The following is a 13,719-nucleotide window of genomic DNA, read 5'->3' as shown; positions in this document are numbered from 1 at the left end:
CTACTTAATCGTGAGACCGGTTTTTAGGGTTCCGTAGTCAACTAGGAACCCTTATAGTTTCGCCATGTCTGTCTATCCGTCCGTCCGTCCGTCCGTCCGTCCGCGGATAATCTCAGTAACCGTTAGCACTAGAAAGCTGAAATTTGGTACCAATATGTATATGAATCACGCCGACAAAGTGCAAAAATAAAAAATGGAAAAAAATGTTTTATTAGGGTACCCCCCCTACATGTAAAGTGGGGGCTGATATTTTTTTTCATTCCAACCCCAACGTGTGATATGTTGTTGGATAGGTATTTAAAAATGAATAAGGGTTTACTAAGATCGTATTTCGATAATATTTATATTTTCGGAAATAATCGCTCCTAAAGGAAAAAAAAGTGCGTCCCCCCCCCTCTAACTTTTGAACCATATGTTTAAAAAATATGAAAAAAATCACAAAAGTAGAACTTTATAAAGACTTTCTAGGAAAATTGTTTTGAACTTGATAGGTTCAGTAGTTTTTGAGAAAAATACGGAAAACTACGGAACCCTACACTGAGCGTGGCCCGACACGCTCTTGGCCGGTTTTAATTAGTCATTCTAACAATCCTGTCATTTAGGGTGGAGCCACACTAGTGTAATTAAGCCGCGCAATTTTGCTCACGCTAAGATACAATTTACGTGCGATCACGTGACAGTGTGTACGAGAATAAAACGCTGGTGACCTAGTGGCAAGTGCGTACGACTTTCAATCTGGAGGTCGCGGGTTCGAACCCCGGCTCGTACCAATGAGATTTTCGGAACTTATGTGCGAAATGTCATTTGACATTCGCCAGTCGCTTTTCGGTGAAGGAAAACGTCGTGAGGAAACCGGGCTAATCCCAATAAGGCCTTCCATGTCAGATGGTAGTTGCTTTCGTAAAACTACTGCCTACGCCACATTTTGGGATTAGTTGTCAAAAGTGGACCTCAGGCTCCCATGAGCCGTGGCAAAATGCCGGCATAACGAGGATGGATGACGTGACACGGTGTATGGCAAGACCGAAATCGTCTGAATTCAACCTAAGTCAGGGGCGGCTCACTCCGCGATTCTATCGCAGCGCTACAAGTACATGTTGGCGGCCGCGAGTTCGCGGCCCATTCAGTGGTGACGACCTTCACGCGGCGCAATAAAATTCAATGTCGGCTGCTCGCGTGCGGTCCGTTTGTTAACGTAGGTATGAATTTAGAATGACGGCATTTCGTGAACATCAAAGGAGTGAGCCTTCTGTACTTGTACTGTTATATATTCTGTGCCTAAGTGCGTTTGTTTCATCGCAATAGGACTGATATGAATAATTAATGGTCATATGATGTCTTTATTGTATTTTTTTCACAATCAGTAAAAAAATAATTGAATTTAATTCTGCATATAAAAACCTTTAACAATGCGCCTTTGAAATAACTCATTAATTGTATATTTATTTATTTATTTATTTATATATTTATTTATTTACACTGACGATCTCGGAAACCGCTCTAACGATTTCGCAGAAATTTGTTATGTGGGGGTTTTTGGGGGTGAAAAATCGGTCTAACTTATCCTTAGGTCCCGGAAAACGCGAATTTTCGAGTTTTCATGCGTTTTTCTTCGCGCGCCATCTCGTGTGCAGTAGTTGTACTGTTAAGACAGAATTCTTTCGGTTGATGTAAGTACTATTTATTGCAAACACTAGATGGCGACACAGGTCAAGGCTAAAACGAATAGAAAAATACACTATTTGAGTTTTTGTGGCGAAATGCGCGCCATCTCGTGTGGAGTAGTTGTGTTGTTAAGGCTGAGAATTCTTTCGCTCGATGTAGGTACTATTCATTTTTGAACTAGATGGCGACACATGTCAAGGATACGAAACAGAACCGAGCGAAGCTCGGTTACCCAGATATTAGACAACATAAACAATATATTACACTGATGTTGACGTAAATCGTAAAGTACTAACGAGGTGTACCTATTAAAACTAGTGCTTTTTTATAGCTTTTTATAGAAGGTTATAAATCTTACATGTTGTTAGATGAAAAACGCTTGAAAAAACTGTAACTACGCATCCATACTAATATTATAAATGGGAAAGTGTGTGTGTCTGTTTGTTTGTCCGTCTTTCACGGCAAAACAGAGCGACGAATTGATTTTTTAAGTGGAGATAGTGGAAGGGATGGAGAGTGACATAGGCTACTTTTGTCTCTTTCTAACGCGAGCGAAGCCGCGGGCAAAAGCTAGCTACTTATAAAACTAGAAGATGTAGGTCTTAAGGATGCATGTGGGATGACACATTATTGCGTCTCAGCATCCTATAATTTATGTATAAGTTATATAATTGTTACATTTTACTGTGTTTTTTATTAATACTGTATTACGATACAAGTGCGGAAAAGAGGAAGTTGGGAACGAGTGGCGATAAATTTAATTTCCTCTTTTCCGCACGTGTATCGTCCGAGGTTTTTCAGTAGGTACATATCGTCACTACTTTAAAAAAAACTTGTATCTTCGTCTGTCAATGAAAAGAAAATTGTAGTAAATATGTATGGAATGCATATAGACTTACTGCATTTTAACTTTGAGGAGCAGCGTGAGATACGAGATTTTTTCAAAGTAGTGACGATATGAGTAGAGTCTGTTCGGATAGAGTCGTGGAATGTATTCGACCCCATACATTTCTCGATTCTTCGCTTTCCGAAGACTCTATACTCGTAGGTACAGTCAACCAATTGCAACCCTAGGCCACTGTAGAACTATGTCATATTGACGTTATCTCTTACTGCTTGTCATTTTGACATGGTTGTAGAGTGGCCTAGGGTTCCAATTGCTTGACTGTACCTTTTGAAGTTTCGACATAGGCACATAATGAAACACTTTTTTTGGGGTTCCGTAGTCAACTAGGAACCCTTATAGTTTCGCCATGCTAAACCATCAAAAGGATGTATTGGTCATCTGCTAAGGAATTATTTTTTATAAATATTTACATCTGCTCATTCATAACTATTAAATATATGCAGTACCTACTTATTAAATATTCAAGACTTAGGTACTTAAGCGACTTCTTATTTATTTTTATTCATATAATTGTTCAATCATTATTCTGTTGTCATCATTTTGACAGGAGTAATTAAGTTGTTTGTTTATGTTGAGAAAAGTTTACAATTTAAGTATGTTTATTTTTAAACATGAATTAATATTCTACGTGCGACATACGTTTGGAAACAAAAACATTTGAACTGTGCTTCAATTTTCTCGACTACATACCTACTTACTACTTAGGCCGGGTATAGACACTGGTCCCACAGCGAGCTAGTAAACTATGAGCTATCGTCTATAAAAATGAACAAAAGATAATCACTCCCGTGTAAATAAAAGAGACACGGCGATGTTTATAGTTACTCGCCCAGCGGTGAGCTATCAATATCGCCGTGTCTCTTTTATTTGCACGGGAGTGCTTATCTTTTGTTCGTTTTTATAGCCGATAGCTCATAGCTTACTAGCTCGCGGTGGGACTAGTGCCTTAGTGTCATACGGATCGACCGCGAAGATTGTCATTTGTTCTTACTTATAAAAAATAAAAACACGCACAAATATTTGGGGAAAATAAGATTTTGGCCACTTCCAGGCTGCGAAACAGCGCCGTCTAGTATTAAGCCTAAAATGCCCATAGATTTCAGGGGTACGCTTTTTTGTATGGGCTTGTCTATCCCGTATAATGTGGTCCTTGGTTCTACATATTAAATGCTTTAAAATCACTTTTCATGTTTTTAAGTTCATGTTAAGTGTATATAACATTACTGTACTCATTTTGGTATAGGTACCATTAACTATTACACAATACAAGTCTACCTCGAAACATTTCATTTTATTTTCATTTTCATTTCATTTCATTTTCATTTTCACCATTTCGGTATCCCATTAGGTATTACACAGTACAAGTCTACCTCGAAACATTTCATTTCATTTTCATTTTCATTTCATTTCATTTTCACCATTTCGGTATCCCATTATTACACAGTACAAGTCTACCTCGAAACATTTCATTTTCATTTCATTCCATTTTCATTTTCACCATTTCGGTATCCCATTATTACACAGTACAAGTCTACCTCGAAACATTTCATTTTCATTTCATTCCATTTTCATTTTCACCATTTCGGTATCCCATTATTACACAGTACAAGTCTACCTCGAAACATTTCATTTTCATTTCATTCCATTTTCATTTTCACCATTTCGGTATCCCATTATTACACAGTACAAGTCTACCTCGATGAAAACACCCACGTTGAAGGCAACCCTCCATCATTCCTTGTTTCTCTTCCTTCTTTCTTCTTCATCCCTTCTTCTTGTTCTTCTGGTTAACACTCTACTGTGTTATTTTGCAGAGGTCTCGACAGCTCGACGTCGGCTCAGTGTATAGAAATGCTGAAAAACTTGGCGCGATCAGGGCGAACTGTCGTCTGCACCATACACCAGCCCACTGCCTCCGTCTACGCACTTTTTGATCAGGTAATAAGAAATCTTAGACAATTATCAAACATAGCCTTCTAGCCAAGAATAAAGTCCTTAGGGGTATCCAAAACCTACCGAATTGGCTCTAGCCGACCAAATCACTTGTTAGTATGAAGAGTTGAAGACGCTTAAGCGTCGTCGTCGCTGAACCTGAACGCAACTGTAACTCCGTACGCATTTTCATATTAACGAGCGATTTTGGTCGGTGAAAGCCGTTTCGGCGGCGATAGGTTTGGGGAGGCCCTTATTTTTCGTTGCGAACGATACCTACGCAACTGTCAGTGTTGCACGAATAGGTACGGAAGAGCTATATAAATAATTATTTATTTATTAATTTATTTAATCAAACAGTAACACAGCATTACAGTTTACACTAAGGCCTGATTTAGACGGCGTGCGAACTCGCATGCGAAATTCGCGTTACATTGCGGGCTGTTGAGGTTAGATTAATTTTGCACAGCCATCAAATAACGCAATGTAATAAAACTCGTATGCGAGTTCTCGTACCGTCTAAATGGGGCCTAAGGCACTGTGAAACTACATACAAAATACAAAACAAGACACAAACGATAAATAATACAAATTAAACATTAGATTTGGGCGACGACGTAACGGCGTGGCTCCGTTGAGTCACTGCACCCAACTATTGTCTACCGCGCTAAGACTGTTCTCTTCTTGACCACACTTCCCCGAAACAACGGAACATACCTCTGGTGTTTTGGGTGTCCATGGGCGGCGGTGATCGCTTACCATCAGGCGACCTGTCTGCTCGTTTGCCTCCTATCCCATAAAAAAAAAACATTCTTCGAAACATCAAAATAAAAGCTTCAATCAGAATAGAATATTCTTAAGAATGACAAATGATTTGCAGGTGTACATCTTGGCAGACGGCATGTGCGTGTACCACGGCGCCAGTGAAAACACGGTGCCGTACCTCGCCAGCGTCGGCCTCCAGTGTCCCAAATACCACAATCCCGCCGATTACAGTAAGTATAGGCTGATTTAGAACTCGCAAAATCACTTAGCACAGCAATTAAGATCTGCATTGCTATGAAACTCGCATGTGAGTAGACACCGTGTAAGTAGGCCTAGCACATGATTGCCGCGAGATATATCACACGTCTTCATCTAACTGTATTAATGATATAACGGACGGGTAGTCTCTCTCGCGGTGACATACTCTCGCGGCAATCATGTGCTCATTCTGCAGAATAGGCGTAAAGGTGTAGGAAATGCCCAAGGATAATGACTGATTCCACGCGAAAATTGCGATGGGAAATTGACTCCACAATAAGAACGTTTTGGCATTTTGCCCGAACTGATATCGTAATTTATGCCGGGGACTTGATGCTGAATAGGATGCCGCTCTCTAACAGATGTTTTTAGCGTTAGGCAAATTGAGGGTACCAGGCTTCCCTAGGAATCCACCTTTCATGACGCCCTTATTTGTGAATTTTGTCATGCAAAAATTGAGAACGTTGTTTAATTCTTTTTCCTTATTCTAGTGCTAGAAATAGCGAACGGCGAATACGGCAGCTTCAACCAGCTGTTGGCCGACGAATGCAACAAGATGGACTGGACGCGAGCGCCGACGCCGCCGCCAAGCAAAGAAGATGAGCTGTGCAAGACTTCCGTGAACGTTGCGGTCAAACCCCCTCCAGAGTGGTACAGACTAGGTGTGCTGTTCCGACGGTGTTTTATACAACAGTATAGAGATTGGGTGAGTTTAGAGACATAGACATAGAAGATGACCTGTGCAAAATTTCTGTGACCGCTGCGGTCAAACCCCCTCCAGAGTGGTACAGACTAGGTGTGCTGTTCCGACGGTGTTTTATACAACAGTATAGATATTGGGTGAGTTTAGAGACATAGACAAAGAAGATGACCTCTGCAAGATTTCTGTGACCGCTGCGGTCAAACCCCCTCCAGAGTGGTACAGACTAGGTGTGCTGTTCCGACGGTGTTTTATACAACAGTATAGAGATTGAGTGAGTTTAGAGACATAGACAAAAAAGATGACCTCTGCAAGATTTCTGTGACCGCTGCGGTCAAACCCCCTCCAGAGTGGTACAGACTAGGTGTGCTGTTCCGACTGTGTTTTATACAACAGTATAGAGATTGGGTGAGTTTAAAGACATATACAAAGAAGGTAAGCTGTGCAAGTTTTCTGTGACCGCTGCGGTCTGTGGAAAACGACGTATGCTATTTTTGAAAAACGACGGCTAGTAATTTTAAAACTACTTAGTGGTAATGACCACTCGTTTTCGATTCTGTTAGTAGAATTTAAATCGCTAGTAGTGGAGATATTATTGAACGAATTTCACGAAATCGAATGGCCGAGATTCAAAAATCAGCCCCCAGCACGAGATCTGTCTTGTAGCTGCCCTAACAAACCCTCTGTCAAAATACATCCTGTGTTTATAGGTATAAATTTTAATTTAAAATTGTTATTACAGACGGTGACACACTTAAAAGTGTTATTCCATATCATGGTCGGCGTGTTGCTTGGACTGATGTTCGACGGTTCAGGCAACGACGGAGCCAAGACCTTTTCCAATCTCGGCTATCTGATGATATCCATCATTTACCTGATGTACACGTCGCTTATGCCGGGGATATTGAAGTGTAAGTTATCCTTCTTGTTACACATTACACCATAACCAAACCACAAAAGGTGGCCACCGGCGTACTGTAAGGACTGATTTTATGGAGTCATGATTTTCTTGAATTAGCTACCTGATGTACGATGTTGTTACATCTCACCACAAACCAAATCAGCAAATCACAAAAGGTCACGATTATATTTGTCTCTGTTAGCTATTATTTCTCCTGCGCCAACATATATGTCTCTGTTTAACCCAATGGTTGACTGGTAGAGAATGCCTTTTGGCATTAAGTCCGCCATTTGTACATGTTTCTTTAGTTGTGCAATAAAGTTTAAATAAATAAATAAATAAAAGGTGGTCGGAGTGCTGTTTGTTAGAACTGACGTTTGACAGCTTAGGAAGCAATGGAGCCAAGACCTTTTTCTATCATGGCCACCTGACGATATCGATTATCAAACTGATAATCTAGATGATAGGCTGCGTAGAAAAAATACCATTTTTGATCACTCTGTAGTGAACGAAATGCAGATGTCTTTGACGCACTAACTACGTGCGAGGTACTGTCGATAAACGGCTAAAAGTGATAAACTTCAAAAAGTGTAAAATTTCTCTAATACTTAGTACATATCATGATTTCTTCCAGTTCCCGAAGAGCTGTCTATCATCAAGAAAGAAACGTTTAATAACTGGTACCAGCTCAAGACTTACTACGTCGCGCTACTGGTCACAGGGATCCCCATTCAGGTGATTACATTATTAATACTTAAAGTATCAGAAATAATAAATTATCCGTTTAGTCATAGTCATAGGTCAACATTTTCACTGCCCCCTTTCCGTGGGTTTCGTAGAAGGCGGCTGTAGAATATGGGTTCAATTGTGGTGCAGGCGATGGGTTAGCAACCTGTCACTGCAATTGACAACCCTTTCATTGCTGAGAGTAGCATCGATATTTGAGTAGTTTTGACAATACAGGCGTTAGTTGATATGTATGTATGTATGAATGTGTATAAATTGCTAAAAGCAGTTCTACCGGATCAGCCTTGTAGGTCCTATTTGCAGGGAATCAAATCTGCCGAATTTTGAAAGGAGGAGAAAAATAAGGCTCATAAGATTCTATAAATTTCCTTTATTACCTAATGATTTCAGATCTGGTACTCGTTCGTGTACTCAGCGCCATCTTACTTCCTCACGGAGCAACCTCAGGAGCTCTCGCGATTTGCGATGTTTGTGCTGGTCCTGTCGCTCACTACGCTACTCGCTGATGCGCTGGGCAACCTCATTGGGACCTGTCTCAACCCAATTGTAAGTATAATTAATTTTTCCTTTATTTTCATCGTATGGTGCATATATATGTAAGTACATTTCCTGAGTAGTCTTGGACTCTTGAGGACTTGGTGGATCTACAACCGAACAACCGCAGGACTCCGCGTCCAGAATTCTATGTGATTGTTGTGTTGATATAAATTAGTGGAGGTCGTTCAATAAAAAAAATATGAAGTATTTCAAAGACAGCCAACAACAGTTCAATGCTAAAAATCTATTTGGGTTTCTTGTTTTGCGAGTATGTATAATGAATAGCATAATTATATGATTGTTGTATTGTATAAATGCGGAATGGAAAATCGAGACAAACCTTATTGGTTTAACGATACATGGTGGTAATTACTAAATAAATAAATAATAAAATAATGCTGTTAGAAAATGCAAAATTTGGTACCACTACATGGTGGTTACAATGAACAGGCATTCATGCTACTGATGCGTTTTTGCTCGTCTCGAAAACAAATGGACATTTCATCATTGCTGGCAAGCAGTTGTAGCTATGAACCCCTTATGTTCAACTTCAACTTCGATACTAACTTTTTTTATAATCTGTATTTTTTTTTAATTTCCAGAACGGCACCTTCTGCGGCGCCATTTACACGTGCTGCATGCTAGTGCTGGCCGGGTACTTAGTGCTGCTCTCACACATGTCCTGGATCATGCGGCTGCTGTCCAACGCCTCGTTCGTACGCTACGCCTTCGAGGCCATTATACTGTGTGTCTACTCGTTCAATCGCGCTGCGCTACCTTGTCCGGAGTATGAGGATTACTGTCATATGAAGTAAGTTTAACTCATGAGGCTGCTGTTCAATGCGTCGTTCGTACGCTACACGTTCGAGGCCATTATACTGTGTGTCTACTCGTTCAATCGCGCTGCGCTACCGTGCCCGGAGTATCAGGATTACTGTCATATGAAGTAAGTTTAACTCATGAGGCTGTTGTTCAATGCGTCGTTCGTACGCTACACGTTCGAGGCCATTATACTGTGTGTCTACTCGTTCAATCGCGCTGCGCTACCGTGCCCGGAGTATCAGGATTACTGTCATATGAAGTAAGTTTAACTCATGAGGCTGCTGTTCAATGCGTCGTTCGTACGCTACACGTTCGAGGCCATTATACTGTGTGTCTACTCGTTTAATCGCTCTGCGCTACCGTGCCCGGAGTATCAGGATTACTGTCCTATGAAGTAAGTTTCTAAGAAGTCCTGGATCATACAGCTTCTGTCTAACACGTCTTTCATGCGCTACGCCTTACGCCTTGGTTTGCGTGGACGACGGGCACGCGACGGCGGCGATGCGATGCGACGCCGCGCGACGAAATTAAACCTTCAATTTCTGTGGAAGTGTCTTAGGTGAGCGATGGTGATGAACGACGGCGGCGGTCGCGCGATCGTCGTCCACACCAGCCACGGCGTTAGATACTGTGTGGAAGCGCTACCATGCTTAGAATATCAGGATTACTGTCATATAAAATACGTTCAAAACCTGAAACTAAAGTGATGATTTTCATTTTTTCATTTCATTTTCATATAATACTAGATTTTGCCCGCGGCTTCGCTCGCGATAGAAAGAGACAAAATGTGGCCTGTGTCACTCTCCATCCCTTCGACTGTCTCCACTTTAAAAATCACGTCAATTCATCTCTCCGTTTTGCAGTGAAAGACGGACAAACAAACAGATACACACACTTTCCCATTTATAATATTATAGTATGGATGTCATTTCATAGATATCTGCATAAGCAATCCTCTTCTGTTTACATACCCTTATATTTCCTTAAAACAGCACCTATACCCAACACTTTCCTACGCAGGCACCCACGGGAAGTGATCAAGCAGTTCAGCTACAAACCCGACAACTTCTGGGTCGACATCGCCCTGTTGGTAATGACCACCGTGTTCTTTAGAGTGGTGGCTTATGTCACGCTTCGCCGAAGTATCAAACGATTAGCTTAAGGGACATGAGACAATTGATTATAGATGCGGAATCAGTAAAAGTTGATGGAAAATAACTGTCTACGGAATAAGAGTGAAATGAAAAAGACCGACGACTTTTTTGAAAATATGGCTTAGTTACAGCATAGCTTAAGCATTGAGCCGTTGTTCTGTGTTTAGATACTTTAGAGTGGTCTCTTAACTCACTCTTCGTTGAAGTATGAAGTGATCCGGTTAATGGTTTCCCCATAGGTTAGCCCCTGGAGGTCTTGTCTGGTCTTTATCGTCATAATCGGTGGGAATCGGCTTGTATGGACCAGCCACTGCTGGTGCCTGGCGGGGTAAAATGTCAGTGTGCCTCCTCATTGGAGCCTGTCTTTGACCGTGTTCGATTGAGGCAAAAAAATGTAAATTTCAACAATATCGTAATTAAGTAGGTAACGCAATAGTACCATAAACTATTCCAAGAAAAATAGAAAACTTTAATGAGTAGATACTTAAATATAATGCAATTAGCTAAAACTAAATAAACGATGTCGTTAAAAATCACTTGAGATAGAAAATTAAAAACATTGGAGTCGGGTCGTCATTTAAAACAAAAAGTATAGGCAAATACATATATAACTCCGTATAGACAGATAAAGTCTAAGAAAAAAAACGTACGTGACCTAGATGGCATTACACCTTTGGGGTACGCTCAGCTAGATGGCGCTAATATTAATATTTGACATTTTAAAACACATCAAGCTAAATAAATATATGGGCTAAATTGTCAAAACTAAGGTTCAAAAGTTTCAAGCCTGTGTCAAGAGATGGCAGTCTATGCACTATGATTACACATCGACAGTAACTCTCTATAATACTTGATCCTCTTTGGTATAGGTAAGTAGATAACTGGAAAACAATATTTATTTTCAAATTTTTATTATGACTTCTCTATATAATTGAAATAAGCATATCAATTTATAGTGGTAGTGTTGATTTTGGTGACTAAGTACCTACCTAGCTGATTTGACACATTGTAGGAAATAAGAGTTGGGGCATTTTCAGAATTTGGGACCCCCCAATTAGCGCAAATTGTTAACAAAAATTACTCACTGTCAGTTTTGTGACGGTAATTAAGCATGAAATTTCAATAAAAATATTGTTTTTGTGTTAGTTACATTAAAAACTTTAAGCGATATATAAAAAAAAAATATTGACATATTTTATGATTAATTGTTGTCACAAAACCGACATCGAGTTAATTTTTCGTTAACGGCTTACACTAATTGGGGATTGGGGGACCCAAATTCTGAAAATGCCCTTAGGTACAATATTTATAATGTCGGATGAATGGAACTGTAGAAGGTATTGTATAATAATTAATAATGTTCAAGCTCAATGAAAACTAGTTATAAATGAAACTCGCTACTCGTAGAGTGAGTATAAAGGCTCAATTACACGGTGCGCGAACTCTGAGGCGATTATAGTTTGCGAACTGTTGAGGTTACATATAATATAACCACTTGACAGTCCTGCAATAGCATAGTATCCAAAAAAAAAATGCAGCAGACCGTCCCGGATACTTTACTATCCAAAGGGACCTGGACTGTCAAGTAGATAAGAGAATGGTAGGTCAACTACCATTCGAATAAAATGAACAAGCTTTGATTGTATGAGAGGCACCTGTATCAGATAGTACTCTTTATTATACTGTGTCTGTATCTATATACCACAGTCGTAACTATCAAGAGCCACAATTTGAATGGTTAATCTATCTGTCACTCACACACATTTTCATTAAATAATTCGTTTCATTCGTGCTAGCTCTTGTGATGTAACGAATTAGTTCTCGCACCGTGTAAATCAGCCCGAAGTTAATATTTCTGGCGCGTGTGTAAATTCCACGTAAGTAGGTAGATATTAATATCTACTTACTTATTAATTGACGGTCACTTAAACTAAAATTATGATTGTGTTGGTGGTGATGAATGTGTAAAGTTATAATTAAAAGTACTTATTTAATTTTTAGTGGTAAGATAGATAAATTTTATATGGGACTGTGATCATTGTAGTATATTTTGAGACAGTAATGCAATTTCTTTTTTAATTATATGAAAGAAATACCAAATGTTTTAATTCATATTTAAGCGTTTAGATCCATGTTTGGTAATTAAATAAATTATGTAATAACTTAAGTAAATAATTGTGATACAAATATCTGATCGTGGAACTGTCATAATGATGTAAGTGCATTGGGGTAATTTTGAAAGTCGTCTAATTTCCAAAGTCACATAAAAATCACACCATTATTTCCATCATATCAAGATTCCCCTTTCGAAATTACCCAAGCATTCAATTAGTACTTTTGCCTTACCACGAGTGTAAGCGTGTTTTCACACTATCCGATCCGATATCGGATGCAGGATCTATGAACAAGCCACAATCTTTGACATTTGCCTTTAACATCATTCCTACATACGACATCGGATCGGATAATGTGGAAACGCACTAACAATGAAAAAGTGGTTATAGGGCATTATCAGAATTAAAGACCCCCCAATTAGCAAAAGTTTCGAACAAAAATTAACTCGCTGTCAGTTTTGTGATGACAATTAAGCATAAAATCTGTCTAAAATTAACTTGTTTCACATTCTGAATGTAGATTGTCGCTTAAAGTTTATGTAATTAATACAAAAACAATATTTTTATTGAAATTTCATGCTTAATTATCGTCACAGAACTGACATTGAGTTAATTTTTGTTAACAACTTACGTTAATTGGGTGGGTCCCAAATTCTGAAAATGCCCTATAGTGTGCGTAATGTTGCAAATCTGATGGATATTCAATTCTTTATGCTTGCTAAGTCTGTTTTCTTATATGAGTTATATGTGTATGTAAATATGTTCATGTAAATAAATTATTTCAATTCTTTATTCGTATTGTTATATTTCTTGACATGAGCAAATGCCGGAATAACGCAAGGAGGATGATGATGATGATGATGATTATTCGTACTGTTATATTTGGACGTAGTTACGCAGAAACGTTCCAATCCATCTAAATTGTCATTGAAATGAAAGACTTTTGTTTTTCATACAAGGTCTAAAACGTAATGAAAATTTCATGTGGATTGGAACGTTTCTGCGTACGTCCACTGTACTAATATAAGTTACGCAGACTTAGCGAATATGTGAGTGCCTAACTCGTGGTAACGCTACTTATTTGCTCAATGATGATGATGATGTGAGGTAAAGTTTAAATGTAAAAAAAATATAGTTTATAAATTATAAAAGTTAAATTATTTCTACTTATATATGCACAGTCAGCATCTACTTTTGGCTATTTCTTGCTGACAGTA

The 13,719-nt window shown here is 39.1% G+C and overlaps 1 protein-coding gene across 1 annotated transcript in view; it reads left to right on the top strand.

Moving 5' to 3' along the window:
- Positions 1–10,921, top strand: part of LOC125230796 (ATP-binding cassette sub-family G member 1-like) — a 91,306-nt gene extending 80,385 nt beyond the window's left edge. Inside the window, exons 6-13 of the mRNA XM_048136017.1 lie at positions 4,387–4,510; positions 5,385–5,499; positions 6,019–6,233; positions 6,970–7,138; positions 7,763–7,863; positions 8,266–8,421; positions 9,015–9,223; positions 10,255–10,921. Coding sequence (XP_047991974.1) covers positions 4,387–4,510; positions 5,385–5,499; positions 6,019–6,233; positions 6,970–7,138; positions 7,763–7,863; positions 8,266–8,421; positions 9,015–9,223; positions 10,255–10,396 — 1,231 coding nt within the window. The 3' untranslated portion in view covers positions 10,397–10,921. The remainder of the gene's footprint in view (positions 1–4,386; positions 4,511–5,384; positions 5,500–6,018; positions 6,234–6,969; positions 7,139–7,762; positions 7,864–8,265; positions 8,422–9,014; positions 9,224–10,254) is intronic.
- The last annotated feature ends 2,798 nt before the right edge of the window (positions 10,922–13,719 follow it).

Source organism: Leguminivora glycinivorella, chromosome 1 (assembly GCF_023078275.1).
Source record: "Leguminivora glycinivorella isolate SPB_JAAS2020 chromosome 1, LegGlyc_1.1, whole genome shotgun sequence".
Lineage (NCBI taxonomy): Eukaryota > Metazoa > Arthropoda > Insecta > Lepidoptera > Tortricidae > Leguminivora > Leguminivora glycinivorella.
Note: the sequence above shows the minus strand (reverse complement) of the source record. Positions and strands in the feature narration are given on the sequence as shown.